This window comes from Centruroides sculpturatus, unplaced genomic scaffold, assembly GCF_000671375.1.
Source record: "Centruroides sculpturatus isolate CEXI.00-Female unplaced genomic scaffold, Cexi_2.0 scaffold77, whole genome shotgun sequence".
Classification (NCBI taxonomy): domain Eukaryota; kingdom Metazoa; phylum Arthropoda; class Arachnida; order Scorpiones; family Buthidae; genus Centruroides; species Centruroides sculpturatus.
This window is the reverse complement of record NW_019384320.1, coordinates 1,081,160-1,100,414: the sequence shown is the minus strand read 5'-3', so window position 1 is coordinate 1,100,414 and position 19,255 is coordinate 1,081,160. Positions and strand designations below refer to the sequence as shown.

At 31.4% G+C, this 19,255-nt stretch overlaps 1 protein-coding gene across 4 annotated transcripts in view; it reads left to right on the top strand.

The window, feature by feature from the left end:
• Positions 1-14,852, top strand: part of LOC111625331 — a 45,217-nt gene extending 30,365 nt beyond the window's left edge. For all 4 annotated transcript variants that reach the window (XM_023368472.1, XM_023368485.1, XM_023368464.1 and 1 more), the window contains 3 exons: positions 2,216-6,845; positions 13,940-14,065; positions 14,147-14,852. In XM_023368472.1, the coding sequence (XP_023224240.1) occupies positions 2,217-6,845; positions 13,940-14,065; positions 14,147-14,182 (4,791 nt within the window). In that variant the 5' untranslated portion in view covers position 2,216 and the 3' untranslated portion in view covers positions 14,183-14,852. The remainder of the gene's footprint in view (positions 1-2,215; positions 6,846-13,939; positions 14,066-14,146) is intronic.
• Positions 14,853-19,255: the final 4,403 nt, after the last annotated feature.

Here is a 19,255-nt window from a genome sequence, read left to right as displayed (position 1 = left end):
GCATGCAGCCCTGATGGATTATCATATTGAATGGTGGCATGGTAGGTAAAAACATTCCATGAAGGCTGTAATAGTGTGGATGATATGGCATGTTTTGGTCATTCTGTTATCGAATCTCATCATATCCAGTTGATTGAGTTGCTGATGGAGGTGGATTGATGATGGCTAGACAGTTAGTTGCAGAGGAAGAAGAAGCCAAAAATAATTGAAAGTTATACTTGGATATTGAAAAATTATAGCACAAGATGTGATATCATGAAGTTGTTTAGAACAAGACTGTTAATAATGTATACTACCAACGTTTAAAAAAATAACACCAGTAATTATAGTCATTATTTGTACTTAGTTAATCCAGTTGTGAGTGTTGCATAATTATCAGCATTTCTTGAAATACTGCTGTATGGAAGAAACAGCAGTATTTCAGAACACATCTGCCTTGCATGAAAGTACTTGATGTTACACTTCTGCTTCTATGCCCTTACAGGACCAGGGATGTGTTTAGTGGCATGTTATATATTATAGAGATATATATATGGATACGTTAGATGACAAGTTCTTGAACATATGCAATACCCTCTAGACATGATTACCTGTAACTTTGATCTATTCAGACAATGGAAAGAACCACTTACAGGAAAGTGTTTTTACATCTGAGTGGTATATCCATGTAGTAAGACACTAATTTGAGGATATCAGCAAACAACTCTGTTACTGGCATTCAACATCTGTGAGGTATCTGGCAGAAAGATGGTTGTTGATATTGAAGGAATGTAAAAGTACATTGATCCTACAATATACACATTTGTAACATTTAGGTATATTGCCACTACTTTACGACCATTGTACAGTGAAATTCCATTAATCCAGTATCTTTGGGTCTGATGTGGTGGCACCATGTCAGACCCGAAGATACTGGATTAATGGAATTAAATATGCCACCTTATCAGACAGCAGAAATTTTCTCAGTTTTTTCACTCCCCTGGATATAATTTCTGATATCTTTGCATGTAAAACTGTATAGATTTACATGCCTATACATCTCAGACATTTAGAGCAAGTTAAAATTTATAAGGCTGTAGGGAAATATATCGCCATTAACTTTCATGATGTAGATTCCTTCCCCTGGTATGGAAATTGTTTGATGAATTGTAAACTTACTATCCTGTCCCTCTCACCTCTCTCTTTCTTACGTTACCTTCCCTCTTCACATGTATATGCAATTCTCCATTGTTTCAACAGCTACAGGGTCATTTAGCTTGATGTCCATTCAACATGGGCTAAAGCATTAGCTCCATCCCCCCTTTTCTCTGCTGGTTATTTGGTTTTGGTGACTTTTTAATCATGTTTATCCAGTTGCGAGTGGTGATGTGAATTTTTATCTTTAACTGGCATGCCAGTAACCCCAGGGTTTCCACCCTAATGCATTGATAACTCCACCCACAATGAGCTTGGCATGCTGACTTATCAGGTTTGCTGGCATAGTGGATTTGCCAAGTTAACAAATTTCACTGTATAAGGAAAAGTGTATACGCCACATAATATAATAAAATTTGTATAAAACTCAATAACATAATACAAAACATTAATTAAGCTAATGTGATCATTTTGGGACTCTTGTACTGGTGTTATCAATTGATTGTTAACATCAAGTAGTTAAATAAATGAGAGTATAAGTAGTATAAATTCTGGTTTTATTGATACTAACATTAAATGCACACATTAAAACAATTCAAAAATGTAAGTCTGCAGCAGAAAAAAATGGATTAAAAATGCTTATTTTCTTGAAGATAAAGGTTATTGAAGTAAATTTTAATATATATCTTTTGAGTCTTGCTAATTTTGATAACTATCTTGGATTACAATCAGGGTTGGCTTGAGTCATATGCCACTAGGCAGTCACATGGAGTGTAAAAGTTTAAAGTATCGCAGCCAGCATCAGTTGACTGTGTCACCCTACAACGGGTATGATGCTGGCTGTGGCGACAAAAATCTGCTTAGGGTGCCAAAAACTTTTGGGCCAGCTCTGATTGAAATGAATAGATTATAGTGTACTGTACATAATTAAATTATATTTTAAAGTTAAGACATAAATATATTTTAATATAATGTAATTTTTAAATGCTAAATAAATTTCTTTTATTTAATATATTTTGAAGGACACAATTAATGTATTGGAAATTTTAAAATTTATTGTAACATTTATGTGTATTTTCAGAATGGATCAGCCTGTGGTTGTAATGGAAAGGCTGCCTGAAACGGTGGTGGAATATTATTTACAGAAATTGAAGAAAAGTGGATATAACTATAAGTTTAGTAATTTGACACTAGAAAAATTTAGAAAAAGTAGAAGATTGCATTACAGGAAGAAAAAGCAAAAGAAAATCAATGCAGAAAACCCATTTGATTCTGAAGCAAATGAATGGGAGATTTCAAATAAGAATACTTCGATGACGAATAACAGTTCTGAAAAAAGCAATTTACTTCGTATACTGAGGCAGATAAAGGTACCAGAACCTCCATTGCCAATTGGTGGAAAATACTCTAATGCTATACCTAGTGAAACAAGTATTAATACATCAATAGAAGGGATAAATAATAGTAATGAAATTGAATCTACTAATAATGGAGAAAATGTTAATATGGAAACAGAAGCACATGCAAACTCTCTTCAAAACGTAAAGCTATCAGTAGCAAATCCACCATCATCAGACTGTAGTGATAACTTCTATAACGAAGAATGGCAAATAATATCTGAGGCTTCTTGTTCAGATGCTAGCAGAAGTTCATCTCCATTTGACGAAGATTGTCCGTATAAGTCAACCGAAAATACAAATAGCTACAATGCAGCATTGTCAGACAGGACGAAACATTCCACCAATCTTGAAAATGAAGAGTGCACAAATAAAAATGAAGTATATAAAACTATTGTTCTTTCTGAATGTTGTGATGTGTATGCATTTGAAGAAGATGATAAGCTAACAGAACCGTATAAATCCGACTGTGAAGATAATGACATCAATAGTCCTCTTAATTTAAAAATATCAGATACAAGTGAGCAGTATTCTGAACATTCTTATAAATCACAAAAGGATGAATCTGTTTCTAATAGTTCCTGTAAGAATGATGATAAGACAGAGAAAACTGTGCTAAATAATCTTAGCCAAATTTTCAGTAATTCACAAAGTGAAACTTTTGAAGATAAAAGCTTACAATTAACAAACCAGAAACAAGAAATGAGTAGTTTATCAACAAGTATATTTAAAATTGGTTATCAGAGTTCTAATATGAAACATTCGACATCTTCGGAAAGTTTGCAAAGTGAGCAAATGGAAAGAAATCTCCCAATTACAAAATTACTTCCAGCAGGTTTATCCATAACTCCTATTTTTCAAAACAGCAATGATACAAATAATGAAAATACATTGACGTCTTTAAAAATTATGAATAAATCAGATGCATTAAATTCAAAAAATATTGACGATGAAGCTGAAAGTCTTCAATTGCAAAACATATCAGATAACAAAAGTAGTAATAATCAATATGATGTTGTAGGTCATATTTTGAAAACTATGGATAAGTCATTTTCCGTGACAAGAAAGTTGTCTATAGAAAATACTGAAAATGAAAGTACAAGATCTTCAGAAAACGAGAAGAGCCCAGTTAGAAGCGATTCATCTTCGATATGCAGTTTTAAACAGAAGAAAGCTCGAATGAGTATGGGTTCGGCCAAACTTTTAATCCATAGAGATTCATCTAGTGATGATGCATCCTGTATTAGTACCTCAAATAAAACAATGAATTTACAGAATATGGCTGATTCAAAATCTGGTGTGAAGTCAAAGGAAAATTATGCATCATCTGATAGTACTGATCTAAATGTGAAACGAATAAATAAAAGAAAGTCAAACATTCCATTATACACTGATACTAAGAAACTTAAACTTTACGGATATAAAAAATTAAGATCGTGTTGGAGATGTGGGAAAAAATATACCGTTCAAAATTCTAATGACCGTCTTTGTAGACGGTGCACATTGTTAGATTATACAAAACTAAATAATACAAATTTAAAATCCTGTAGTGATGGTGAATGTTTTTCAGATAAAGAAACAGTAGCGGGTGATCAATCGGATCACTCAACTGTATCTGAACCATGTTTTTCGCAATTTAAATTGTATAAGAAATTTATAAAAGAAGCTGAACATGAACAAGTTCCAAAAAGTTCAAAGGAAAGTTCGACTGTGCACTCTTTAAGTAAGGATCTTACTGATAAAACAAACACTTTTCATAATAATCCAATGGATTTATCGATAAATAAACAAGATGCTCAGGATAAAACTACAGCTGTTCCTCCTTTAAAATTAATAGTGTCTATTAATCAGAAAAACCTTAAAAACTCTGAAGATACTGAAAAAACTAACTTTGATTTGAAATTTAAAAAACAGAGAAAGAAAAATTCAAGTATTAATGCACACAAAATGTATAAGGTACATAATATAATACATAATTCTGAACATCGGGAAAATGAAAATCTTGTGTGCAAGATTCTAAGGAAACGAAAGCATAAAGACTTGTTAAAGAAAAGAAAAAAGTCAAAAGATAATACAGATTATGAAACTGTGGAAAAAGTTCATTCGGAGAACAGTTTTAATGAAAAGTACGAATCTAAACTGAAGAAACTCAAAATTAGTAAAACAAGTTCCGAAACAATTTCTCTTAAAGATCCTGTACAAACTGAAAATTTTGAATCAACACAAAATGATAAAACAAAAGAAAATCCTGAAAAAGAAAAGAATAAGAAAGGATCCTGTGAAGTCATCAATGTTAATAGAGGATTGTTTCTTTTAAGTTTTCCCGAGGAAGATGATCTTGATCCAAATATTTTTGCTTTTCCAGAAAAATCTGAAATTCATAATGATGAATCAGATGCACCTTTAAAAATTTCTTTAACTGAAAATGCTACAAAAGACAATCAACAAAAAACAGACGATGCATCAAGTGTTGGTTCCGAAAAAGAAGTAAAAAACAATGAAAAAACTACACCCGAATCTGCTTCCGCAACTAATACTACTATTACTGTTGTAAGTGCTGTTGCTGCTACTGCTGAAGATCTTTTAACAAGTCCAAGTGATACACTTAACAAAAAATCTCTTCCTGATGTACAGACTACAAATGTGCCTACAGATAATGTACAAGAAAAGTCTTCAGAATTGTGTAGTGATAATTCACATCCAATACAAACTGATCCATTAGATCTCATGACCAAAACAGCCAACTCTAAAAACAGTGAAATAGAATCTTCTGTAGTAAATAAAGATTTATCTGTTAACAAATCCATACCAAAAATTGAAAATGTGTTTAGTTTAAGAGACATGCCAATTGAACGCTTACAAGAAGATAAACTTTTACGGCCCATTCCCTCCTTGAGTAACTACAACGTTTATAATGAGTTAGATGCTTACGCTACAGCTAGCATTTTAGAACTCGAACAGAGTCAAGAGCATTCGGTTATACTTCTGACTTCAATCCTGGCAAGGGAATTTAAAGAACTGCATAAAATTCATTTAATGGAAAAGGCTTCACAGTTTTCTTTAGAATTATACAAAGTTAAAATGAGGAAAATTGATACAATAAGAAGCTTGCAATTAGCTTGTATTTTATTGACTAAAGGACAAAAGTGTAAGAAAGAACTTTCTCCGCACATGTTAGATATGTCATCAGAAGAAATGTCACAGTTATTAGTATTATGTAATGATATGTATCATTCCAAACTTTCAGAAGCTTTTTCCAAGAGTGAAGAAGTTAGTCAAAATAAATCTACATCAGATAAAATTGATTCAAATAATGTAACTAAAAAAAATGGTGTTCACTCAGATATTTCTCAACAGACACTTAATATACAAAATACTATTAATAGTTTATTAATGCCACCAGCTTACAATCCTATGCCAATTATTCCAGCCTCAATGAATTACGGTCCTCATCCGAACTTTCATAATCCACAAAATATTACTATGACTGTAAATAAATCGGATGATGATGTAATTTGTTTAGGTACAAGTCATTTGAGGACTTCGGTTATACATAATTCCCAACCTAAAGAACAAATAACAGTGAGCAAAGTTAGTCAAAGTAAAAGTTTTCCTGTTTCAGTAAGCAATAAAGATGAAAGAATAGGAAATTTGACTCCTAAACAAGCTATAACGTTATCTGAATTGGCAAAGACAAATAATCTCCAGGTTGAAGCTAGTGGGAATACTAAATCTCCTTCGCAAGCCATTAATAAAGTTCTTTCAAAGAACAATCAAGTAACTGTAAATATTGTAAATAATACTCCAGTTTATCAGAAAATTTCATTTGGTTTTAATGAAAATGGAAATTTTACACCACCCACTAATCAGTCTTCTACTGTTGCACAGAGAGGAGCAGATGAACGGAAACAGTCGCCTCAGTCACAGGTCGATAAAACTGCTACTTCAAATTGGGGCCCGACTAATACAACTGAAGTAAGAAATATATCCCGAATTCAGAATCAGTGGACTTCACAGTCATTAGGTAAACAAGGAATCACAATAACCCAGACAACTACCGATAGAAATGCAGGAAGTCCCGCATGGAGAAATAACATTTCAGCTCATAGTGCAGTTTCAGTGCCTAATCAGCAGAGACCTATACAACCAAACATAAGACCTTCAACATTAGTTCCAATAATAAATCAGTTTGGGACTTTAGTTGCAAGACCACCTCTTCTTCAAGGAAATCTACCTGTACCTACAGGAAGAAATATAGCTTCAGTGCCTATGTTTAACATTCATACTCAAGGAGTTATAAGAACTTGGCATCAGGTAACTGTTTTGAATAATCATTTGATTTAAATATGTTTTAATAAATGTAGAATTGTATTTAGTTTCAACTTGAAATTATTGCTAATTTACTATATAAACATTTATTTTGTTAACACATGTTATAAAATGTAACATGAAAATCAAAATTTGTAAGAAAAATTTTAATAAGTTTGAATATTATAAAATTCAACTTGTTTGTTTAATAAAATACTTTCAATATTATTGAATATATTCTTTGATCTTTACTTATTTGATCTATTTAGAAACAAAATTAATTATTGGAAACTATCCAGTTATGTGTTTAGAGATTATTTCTTTCTAATGACATGTATTAGGTCCATCATCATAGATAGATGGACCTAAATATGTGAAGAGACATCAGACATCATGATCACATACATGAGGAGTGTTCAAAAAGTATCAATCATTTAGCTGGAAAGAATAGAATTATCCACTTGAAGATCAGAAACCCTAATCTCTTTCAATGTAGTCTGCTTGGACTTGTATACACTTTCCCAGCAGTTCCTTTATTGTTGGAAGCACATCAGGAAGGCCACTTTGGGAATGGAATTCAGCTGCACAGTTGTGTTCTGTGTAATGTCTTTTTGTGACTCAAATTGGTTTATTTTCAGCAGCACCTTTAGGTTAGAGAACAGCCAAAAATCAACATGGAGCCAGATCAGGACAGTAGACAGCCTAACAAAATAGAGAAATGCCCAAAAAGTTTACAGATATTTCACTCTCCTGGTCTACTTGTAGAAAGATTTCCAGACCAGCACACAAGAAAAGCAATGATTCGGACACGCAACATTTTCGGAATGTTATACACAAATCGTGCCAATGGTTGGAACAAAATAACAAAGTTCTGATGAAAGCGGCTAAATCGAAAGGAGTAATGTAATGTTGCTCAAATGATCAGCCTACATGAATGCCAGCTAGCACCCGTCAACTTTTTAGAAACATTACAACAGAGGGTTAAAAGATTCACCTCTGCTCCCTTGGCATGACTTTTACACAGCTCCATAGTCCATGCACAAGCCAGGAAACCAAATACGTCCGGTTATTGAGAAATGTAATTCTCCGACAGTTTTGATCGAAGAACAGCTGGTCAAATTCTACCATGCTAAGGCTACTTAACATCCACTTTCAGTTAACAACTTGCTGCAGGTGATAGAATGTCTCAATACCAAGGACAATACCAAGGTGGACAAGGAATACATGACTGTCTTAGACAATGTATCCATCTATAAAAATACCTTTTTGTTTTTGTGCTATATGGGTCTTCCTGTTTACCTACATCGATGATGCATGATAACATCACAATCATATACTGGAGCTGGTGCATCTTGTATCTTTTACATCATTCTTTGAATTTGAGAACAAAGTATACTTACAAGGAAGAGAAGTACCCATGGGCAGTCCCACCCCAGCAATATTTTGTGAGCTTGTGGTGCGGCAATTAGAAAATAAAATTCTACCCAAATTCCAATAACTTATTATCTTATACACTAGATATGTTGATGATATTTTCATCTTGTGGCAGAGAAAACCAAACCTACAGCAATTTTTAAAGGAGATCAATGATAACTCTCCAGGAGGGTGAAACATCTGTAAACTTTTTTTTTGTTTCACTGATGAGGGACTAAGTGTCCGAAACGTGTAGAAGTACCCATATCAATTGAATAAAGATGAAAAAAAGCCAAGTGTTTAATTAATAACACAATCTTGTGTTCAACACTCAATCTATAAACTTTTTGGGCATTTCCATCTCTTGCAAATATGGTGAAATTTAGACGAAAATAGAGAAATGTGTTTGAACAAGAAAGTCTGAATTGGATGCAAAACATGAGCAGGTGCATTGTCATAATGGAACTTCCAAGTTCCTGCTGCACGGGCTGATCATTTATATCTCAGCATCATGAAGGCAATGTTGGATGATCAGGTAACAGTTTAGTCTTGTGGTGTGTATTTGTGATGCACCATATCATAGAAGTCAAAGAAGACAGTCAAATTTGCTTTGATGTTGCTATGCATCTGCCATAATTTTTTAGCTTTGGATGATGATTGATGATTGTCTCCACTGTGATGACTGCATCTTGGTTTCCAGGTCATATCTATAAACTCATGATTCATCATCACCTGTAATCACCGAGTCTAGGAAGTGGGGTCATCATTTGCACAGCATGTCTTGCAAAGACTTCCAGAGTTGCTTCTATTCCATCATTAGTACTGCCGAAGCAAATTTCAAGGACACCCTGCATGAGCAAATTTGTCCCTCAAAATTCATACATGTGCATGAGCATTCCTTGGGGGACCTACGTGCACATGTGTGAATTTTTTTTCACCAACAGAAACCATTAGTCACTGGCATGTCTGCTGGTCAGGAGATATCCTGATCATTAGACATGTCTTGCATATTACTTATTTTGTGGGAATAAGTAATGATCAATACTTTCTGAACACTCCTTGAATATTTTTTACACCTTGATACTCATAGAAACAAGCAGAATCATATATAAAAATATGATGTTTGATGTATCATAATTTCTACTCTTTGTTCTGAGTCAACCAATAGTGTCGAAACAGTATCAGTCATCAGAATAGGAACATGTAGTACTGAGGCATTCTATGAAAACACCCCAACATTGGTATGAAATTACCTACATAAACCATCCAAAATTAAAAATTAATGATCAAATTTGATCTGAAGTAATTTTACTCTGTATTTACTCTTTGAATCTTCTCATATTTTATGTGGGCTCTTGCATGCATTCCTTATGCAGCAATCAGTTTTAGCATATATCCTATTAAAATTGTACTAGGAACAGCTACAGTATCTGGCTGGGTAAATAACACTTGGTATTCCTTTTCATAATTAACAGTTTTCTGTCTAACTTACCTGTGCTAAAAATTGCATTCAAATGGTAACAGTATTAAAAATACAGTGGTGCCTCGTATAAAGTACGCCTCGAATAATGGACGCTGCGGACAACGGACTTTCCATTCGGCAGTTATGTGAGGCGACCAATGGACTTTCTACGAACAAGTGCAAATGATGTTTCCACTCTTTTGCCGTTGCCAATGACAATATGTTATTTTTATAATATATTAGTATTATTAGAATATATTATCAGTATATCTGAAGTACAGAGCGTTGGGATTAGGCTTGCTCCTTTGTTTATTAGGTACATCAACACAGTGCAGGGTATTTACAAACCAGAAAAGTGATTTCAATTGAAACAATGCAAGAAATCATCAGAAGGAGTGAAAGTTGACAAAAACTTCCTTGTCGAATGGGGAGAGGTTCAGGAGTTTACCAACACTCATTATCCAAACAGAATTGAGGCCAACAGGATCAATGATCTCTACAATGACACTCTTGCCTGTCATTTGCAACAGATGTTGAAGAAGAGAGAGAAACAGACCAGCTTGGACATGTTTTTCAAGAAGCCAGCAGGGAAAAAACAAAGGATGGAACAAGAGGAGTTGACCCCGCAAGCTCCGGTAGCCTCTCCTGAATTTGAATCCGATTAAAAAACAATTAAAAAAAAAAGGCCCGCTGCAATGTGTAAAAAGTCTGTATCTGTATGAATGTATGAAGAAAGTGTTCCTCCACCTCCTCCTCACAACATCTGACTACCCGGCATAATTGGTGACTGCTCCATTTTCGTTTTTTTATGGTACAGTATGGTTATTTTATGCTGCAGAACGAATTATATGTTTTAACATGTATTTCTATGGGAAAATGCGTTTCGTATAACGGACGATTCACTTAACGGATGTGCACCTGGAACAGATTAAGTACGTTATACGAGGCACCACTGTACTTTGATTTAGTTAATACAAGTATTATTTTGTTGCTACTTGAATTTTGTCTCCATTTGCATATACAGGTTTTCCTTTTTACAGGTCATTAGCAATTGATTAATTCATTTAAGAACTAAATACTGTAGGTTTTTAAAGTAAGTTATGTTAATATAAGCTATAAATTCTGAACTTTTTTCGTCATCTGAAATATGATGATACAATTGGAATAAATGATAAATTTAGAAGGTGCTTAATTAGTAAATACATACAAACATGCAATTTTTAATGAAAATAAGGATTAATAATTGAGTAAATGTAGAATGCTAAGTTTATTTGTTTAAGCAGTCATTTAATTTTAGAAATTAAATAAATAAATATGTTTTTACATGAAATTGTCTGAATATTAGTTGAAAATATATGAAAACATTGTTTATTTTATGTGAAGAACATACCTGATATATTTATGAAATATGATTAAAGTAACAATATTGACATGTATACTTAATCTTAGAACTTTCATAAATAGAAATTTCTCACAAAGAAGGCATTAAATTTGCTGTTCACTAAAATAAAAGTGTTTATAACAAAGCCCTATTTCTGAAAATACAGTGTTAAATAAAAATAAACTCCTTAATATATTAAATTTTTACATTAATCATAAAGTGTATGGGAATTACAAATAATTGAAGATTTTAATGAATACCTGATGATTTCGATGGTTAGAGTATTCATCGTGGTACTGGCAGGAAGCTACTTTTTGCAAAAATATGAAGTCAAAAGAACGTTTTTCCATTAACAGTCTATCGAATATTTCAGTATCTTACTAGTGCAGAATTATAAAATCAATGTTTGAACAGAACATGAAATACTTGTGCATTTGTTCATGAAGAATACTTTGTTTTTTTTTTTAATATTCATTCATTATATTAAATACTGTAACATCATCAATATTGACAGAGACAGAATGCAGATTGTCAACTGATCTATCAATTTGGATGCTTAAGCAATGTATTTTTTCTGCACAAGCCGACGATAATACTGCTTTGAAGAGTTTACTCTGAGAAATTCTTGAATTTTTTTAAATGTATCATTTTAGAGCATTATCAATTTAAAAAGGATCAAATATTGATCATTTATAAATCATCATTCATTTGCAACATCTTCCTATAATTGATTTTTAAAAAGGAGTTCTGATCGGAAATAAAGTAAAACTGTAATTCAAAATGCTTTAACTGAATAAAATAAGGAAAAAGAGTAAGAAAACAATGCTAATTATTGACATGGAAGGCATTAACGATTGCAATAAATAATGCAGAAATTATATATAGTTACTGTTAATATGTAAGAAGAAATATAAAAAGTAATGATATAAAGAACAACTGATGATTTTGAATCAAAAATAAGTTTACATGCATTTTTTTGTAAGATATACTGGAAATTAGAAATTATAAAAAACATCAAGTGGGTCTTCATGAAGCAAAGAAATTTATATAAAGAAAATTATAACATATGAAGACATGTTTCCGAGTTGATTTTATAGCTTGGTCTGATGATCGCTTCTTCTGTAGATAATGAATGTTTTGTGAACTTTAACTTCTCTATTACGATAATAAAATCACATATATAAATGCTTTACAAGATTTAGTCTACTATAGCATTGCTTCATATTTTCTATCAAAGTGCTTTATAAAGTTTTATTTGATTAGATCTTAAGAAAGGTGTATGAAAGAAAACAATACTTTTTTTACATGTAATATTTTTTATCAATATATTAACAAATAACTGAGTTTAAAAGATAATAATTTAGAACAATAATTTGTGATTCGGAAGAAATTTAAATTTACAGCTATCATAAACTACAAAAATATAAATTGGTTTTACTTAATTAATTAAATATGAACAGTATTTTATTTAAATATCTTGAAAATACAATAGAAATCTCAACTTCTATTATAAAAAATGAATGACTGAACTTAAGATTTACAGACAGTTTTATTTGATAGTTACAAATAAAACTTGTTATCAAGGTAAGTAATCCTTTAATTAAGATTCCGAATTTAGGATTCAACCTGTTATTTAGTCATCGAATTGCAAAACCAAAAAAATTTGACAGTTCAAGGATAAGTCTGAATTTAAGGAGTCGTCAACCAAGGAGTCAATGACTCGACCGGTCGTCCTTGAACCGTCTAAACGTTTTTTCTTTTTTTGTGATTTGACAAAAACCAAAGATAATACGGAGGTTAAAAACTCTGGTAAAAGGAAGTTATTAAGAGGCAAGTAGCATATAATGTAGCCCTCTGTAACTTGAATCAGACATAATTCTAAACTGTAAAATCTTGTTTTGAAAAAATATTTTAATAAAAAGTTCTCTTATTAAAGATTAATTTTTAATATTATTTCTATAATACCAAACTTGAGTATCGGCTCATTTAAATATATTATCAACACTGATGATTGCATATTTTGATAACAATTGTATATGAAATTTTTTGTTTTAAGTGGTAAAATATTCAATAAAATCTCTCTTTTAAATCAGATTAATGAATATTTTATGTGATATTGTTATGTAAAGCAATAAATGAAGCTAAGCATGGATTTAAAAATTTAGAATTATGAAATGATAATTAGTAAATGAATTTATTGTTATTGCTGTATATAGAATATTAAGAAAAGTTCCCTTATTTACTTAACTATTTATGCTCAAATTATATAGAATTATGTTAAGGTAATTACAAAGATGATAGATTTTATGCCATTGTTTAATAATTAATTTGTTTAAATACATAAAAAGTAGTTTGAAAAATTCTCAATGTCATGGAAAAGGATAATATTAATTTTAAATACTAATCGAATCCCATTTTTTAAATATCAGCTTTATAAGCCAGAATATGAATTTTATAAGAGCATTATTTTCACTTAACTCTTCTTAAATCATCATCTCTTAATATCCTTTGAGATGATTTTTTTCTAAAGTGGTTTAATTTAATTAAGTAATTAAATCAAGCAGCAAAGTGCAATTAACTTTGTCGGATGTGTGTAAAATATATAATTTTTTTTTCTCTGCTTTAAAGTATTTTTATATTTTTGTTTAATAAAAAAGTTTACTTCAAATTAAACTTTGCAGTAAGACAATTTGCCTTCATGTTGCTTCAGATATCATACAGAATGTTTCATACTCGATCTTCCTTCTTAATTTGTATTATAGTCATTTTTTTTTCTGTAAATAAATACTCAGCTTCTAGATATTTCTGTTTTTCATTTAGATAAATACCATATATTTATTTTAGCCACCTAATGCTCCTGCTCAAGTTTCGAGTCATCAATCATCTCAAAGTCCTATTGTTTGCATTACTTGCAGGAAACCCATTAGCATGACGTGCCCGACGGGAATGTTTTGTAGCGAAATCTGTAAAGTGAGTATCCCGTTTTTCCCTAACTGTATCCTTACTTGTAAGTTTTGCTGGATTTTATCATAGAATTAATTTATATTACAGAAAACGTACTGCGCCATGTTCCCAAACTACAGATGATGATGTTTCGACAGCAAATATCCATTTGCTTTTTTTACGAGAATTTTATTTGCTCGGTAGAACGTCGTCTTATATCATCTCGTCCGAGATTTCAATATTTCTTTCCATATTGGATAACATATCTGACATCAAGAAATTCCTATTTATTTATCAGATTATTTATATAAGTTTAAAAATACCGTTTTTCTCGCTCGACTTGTTTTAAGCTTTTCTGTCGTTTACAGAATTTGAAACAACAGAATTTCCTTGAAATTTTGTATATATTGTACATAGATTACATTTTATTTCATGTGTTCATTTGATAGTGTATTATTTTACATAAAAAAATCATTTTTTTCATTTAATAATTGATATATTTATTTGGATGTATTGCGCATATTTTGTTCTGTTAATTTTAATTTACGATTTTTATTGTACTTTAATTTCATCCTCTACACAAGAATAACTAAATTGTTACTAACACATTAATGATGATGTATAGAGAAACCTGACCAAAGATGAATGCAGTTACATATTTTAATAAAATCTTTTTTATATTAGATAACTTTTATACTTAAATATCCATTCCCAAATGCATTTTTTATATTCAAATGCGATCTACTGAAATTTCAAGAGAAATTGTTTTGATCTCATACAAATACATGATTCTTATTTGTTGTCTATAATATGATATATACATATATATATGTATATATATAAAATTTGATGTCAGTTTATTTCAATAATAGTCTTCTGATTTATGTAGTTTACATCAATAAAAGCAGTTTGATGTTTTGTAACTTCTTCTGTTAATTTTCTACATACATGAATATCATAATGTATGTTCTATTCCTTCCATATAAAATTAATAAGTTTATCTGAAGTGATGCAATATTAAACGTTGTATTGCTTCACCATATTGTTGGATGTATTTACATTTTCAAGCAGTTTTTAATATCCGAAGACTTCTTATGAATAACAATTACTTCGAAAGTGTCACCTTAAGATTTAGATTCGTCATTGTATAAATATAATTGAAGGCGTCTTCTGTTCAGACCTATTTTGAATGATGACAATTTAACGTCAGTCTGTGAAATAGTTAATTGATGATGTCATTCTGTCAATAAAGATGAGAAAGCAATAGCCAAACAGGAAGTATATATAAGTGGAATTTTCACAAAAAAATGCTGTGTGATGATAAACATTCAACTGATTAATGTTCATTATTCAAAGTTGCAGAATGTGATGAAAGGGAGTGCAAAGTTACAAAATTGTTTCTTGAAAAACAGTAGAAATTCTTTGATGATATAAAGTGCATATGTTAAATTAAAGAAGAATGATTCATTTCAAAGTACAGTGTTAATACTATTCTGTTATAGAATTGCTCTTAAATGCTTTAATAGATCATTCATTCATGGTATGAAGGTCATACATAAAAGAATTCTTTCAAAATTTCTCAAAATAGGTTTAAGTGATAAGAATATTTTTATTCTAACAATAATTGTGTAATGTTCAGAAACTGGTTTTTAATGATAAATTTCTCTTCCTGCTTCTGTAATAATTTCAGTTAATACAGGAAACTATAAAGAATGTGTTGTGTCATCTTACAGTGTGCACATATATATGGTAGATTAAATTATAATTTATATTACACTTAAAAAAGTTTTTTTATACTTTCTCTTTGGATTTTTAAGAAAAATATGAATGGAATTTAAAAATACAACATGTTAAGCAAGACATATTATTATGTTCTTTGAGTAATTTTTTCAGTTTAAGCATCTAATTCTATACAAATATGGTTTTATTTAAAGAAAAAGAAAAGGAACTAGTTTAATACAACAGGAAAAACAGAGGAGGCAAACGAGTTTTTTATAAAAGAAAATTGAAATATAAAAGTATATTCTAGGAAATAAGAAAAATACTAAACAGATTGCATTTTGCTACTAGGAAATGTGTGTTTTTAATTAATAGGCCAAGATGAGTGGCATTCTTGATGACATATGGGCACTCCTAAATCAAATTTTTAACTTCAGAACTTCAGAGAGATTCATCTGGATTATCAATAATTAAACTTGCATCAAGATATTAAATCTGTAACAAATACAAACCACTTACAGACTACAAGCATAAGATAAAGATTTTTATGGCTTAAAATTATTACAAGACATAAAAGGATTTCTTCAACTGCGATTACACCTTGAAATCAAACTGTATGCATGAGTAATCTTGTGTTACAATTCTACAGTAAATGCAACTCTTGTTGGTTCAACCTGTATAAACCTTTCAGTTATTTCTAAAAATTTGTGGTGATAAGAATACAACGTGGGAAATCAAAGAGGATTTTCCTGGAAAATATTTTAAATAGGTTATGGCATAAACAGGATTTCAAGATTTTACTAAACTTCAAAAACAGTACCCTATTTATTTCCCTCCCTATATGCTTGAGTAATTTCGAAATGGCCACATTACCAATTGGAAAGAGTGCTAGACAAACCGGTATTTCAATATAATGAATAATTTTATCGTTACCAGGAAGGAAAAAGTGGAACACTTAATTTATAACCTGTGTTTTTTTACCTATTTTCTGTTTCGTAATAGATTTATTGGAGGATATTGTCCTCGAAGTTAGATTGGCATTTGATAATTGAAATTCTCGTTAAATTCGGAATAATTTAGAAAATAAGTTGTTTCAAGGACTAGATGAAATTTGAAAATCTCAATACAACTTTGCGTGACAAAGATTTCAATGAGATGTTTGGTTATGAAGAAAAAGACCTTCAAATATAAAGAATGCAATGAGTTTGGATAAAAAATCTAGGTCAGTTTATGTAACCTAAAAAAGAGGAAAGGGTGGTTTTTTTACATTGGAAATAAGATAGTGGTTTGAATGCTGAATGACGGGAAATCCATACGAAAGAAACTCACGATTTATACATTGTAATGTCAATATAATCCTGAAAAAGCTCAAGAATAATGATAACATTCTGAAATTTAATAATTTACCTAATACATACAGTACCTGTGCATTTCTGGTTAATCCCGAGGTCTTTGTTATACGTATCATCATCCATCGTGAAGGACGCCATTACGACTGCCGTGTTGCAACTTGTCTTATTTACTGATGCCTACGAGAATACGAATAGCAGTGGTTTAAATGCTGAATGACGGGAAATCCATATGAAAGCGAGACTCTTTGTTTGGTATCGGAGTTTAATACGAAGGTTACGCGAAATCGTTATCCTCCTGAAGAACCGGCCGAAGATTTTTTGCTTGAAATTACTGGCGAAGAACTGGCAAAATGCTTTCCGAGAGTCTTTTAAAGAAAACGGATCCATATTTAGGTGGAGAAAATCCGAAAAACTCTAATGGTCAATCCGTCCTGGCGAGGTGCAAACTCGCGCCCGTACTGCCAGTGTTTAGCGAACGGGTCTACTTGGTCGAGACAGACTTTTCTTTCTTTTTGCTTCTTCTTCTTCTGTGTTAATATGGAGGAGACAGACTTTTCTTTCTGATTCTTCTTCATAAGGGATTGTGGATCTGAAGGTTCTCCAATCTGGACCTGAGCCAATAGGTGGGGAGCGTCCTGATTGGTTAGAACCTAAGCAGTCGCGGGGTCATAACTAATTTCGTTAATTACAAAGAGGATTGTTCCCCGGTAAAAGCAATTCAGTCAAGCAGAAGATCAAATCTATTTGTCTTTGAAAATGCTAATCCTACTCGACGTTACTTTTTACATTAACAAAATTATACAGAATAATCGTAATAATTTAAAAACATCCTCATATTCACAATGTAATCAGTAAAACTATCCCCGTGTTATGTATCGTATATAATATTAATATTTACAGTAACTGAACGTAAGAACACATAATATTTTAGTTTCATTGGGCTGTAATTCAAAAAATTGTAGACATAAATCCCCTCTGTTCTTCTGTCTGCCCTTCCTTAATCTCGAGACGGGGTTAGATAGATGTAATCCGAGACCAGATACGGAAAGAGTAGGAGTAGGAGACCCCGATTAACTATATACGAACTTCCGATACAAATCAGAAGTCACGTTATTTCAATTCAAAAATTCTCCCCTGAAAGGAGTTAAGATAGATGACTGAATTGCTACATAAAAAGTATGATGTACAGTACAGAGGTCAAGACACTACTTATTTGAGGTGGAGAGTTTATATTTTAAATTTCGATAAAACGATTCGTCAAGGGGCATCAGACAATTGTCTTTTCTGCCCATAGGATAAACCGCCACTGAATTAAACTGTCATAAAACATATGGCAAGGGCGGATTTACATAGGACTAATAGGACTTAAGCCCCGGGCCCACAAAAATTGAATTATTATCATAAATGTTTGTATAAAGTGGCATCGTGGATGCATTCCTTACATGGATGAAAATAATGTGAATGTTTCCACTAATAATGTTTACGAAAATTATTTTATACAGAGACTATATTAAAGAGATTTTATAAGAGCAGATTTTTGGGGGCTTCGAGACAAAATGCCCCACCTACTTAACGTTCAACGAATAAGATTGGAGGACTCATTTCTCAATAAAGTGCAATTAAATGGATATCAAAAATAAAAGGATAAAATGAAAGAGAGGGATGAACTATCCTGAAATCGATTGGAATGAAAATAGAACACAATGCAACAGAACTTATCATTCAGTTGCACAGACTAGACTAAGACTTTTAGTATCAAATTTCTCAAAATATTGCCACATAATTCATCATATCTGGTACTTAAGTATTTCGTAAACGGTATTATTTAACCATGCAAAAATTAGCTTTCATTAAACACTTCTTTATGAAACGTTCTGTTTGCATTAAGTATACGATAGACAGGTTTAGTGTTATTTCCTAAATTTTCTGTTGTGTACAAATACACAGTTATGGAATTCTTACAGATTATTTTACACGCCAAGCGCCCAAATAATATTTTTTCAAGAAAAAATAAATAATGTATTGATAAGTGATAATGTATCTCAAGTGCGAATGTTTAGAAAGAAATAAAGAATGCTGAAATATCTACATTTAAACTAAAAGGAATGACAACTTGAATTGTACAGTCACCAGTTATAGATTACTA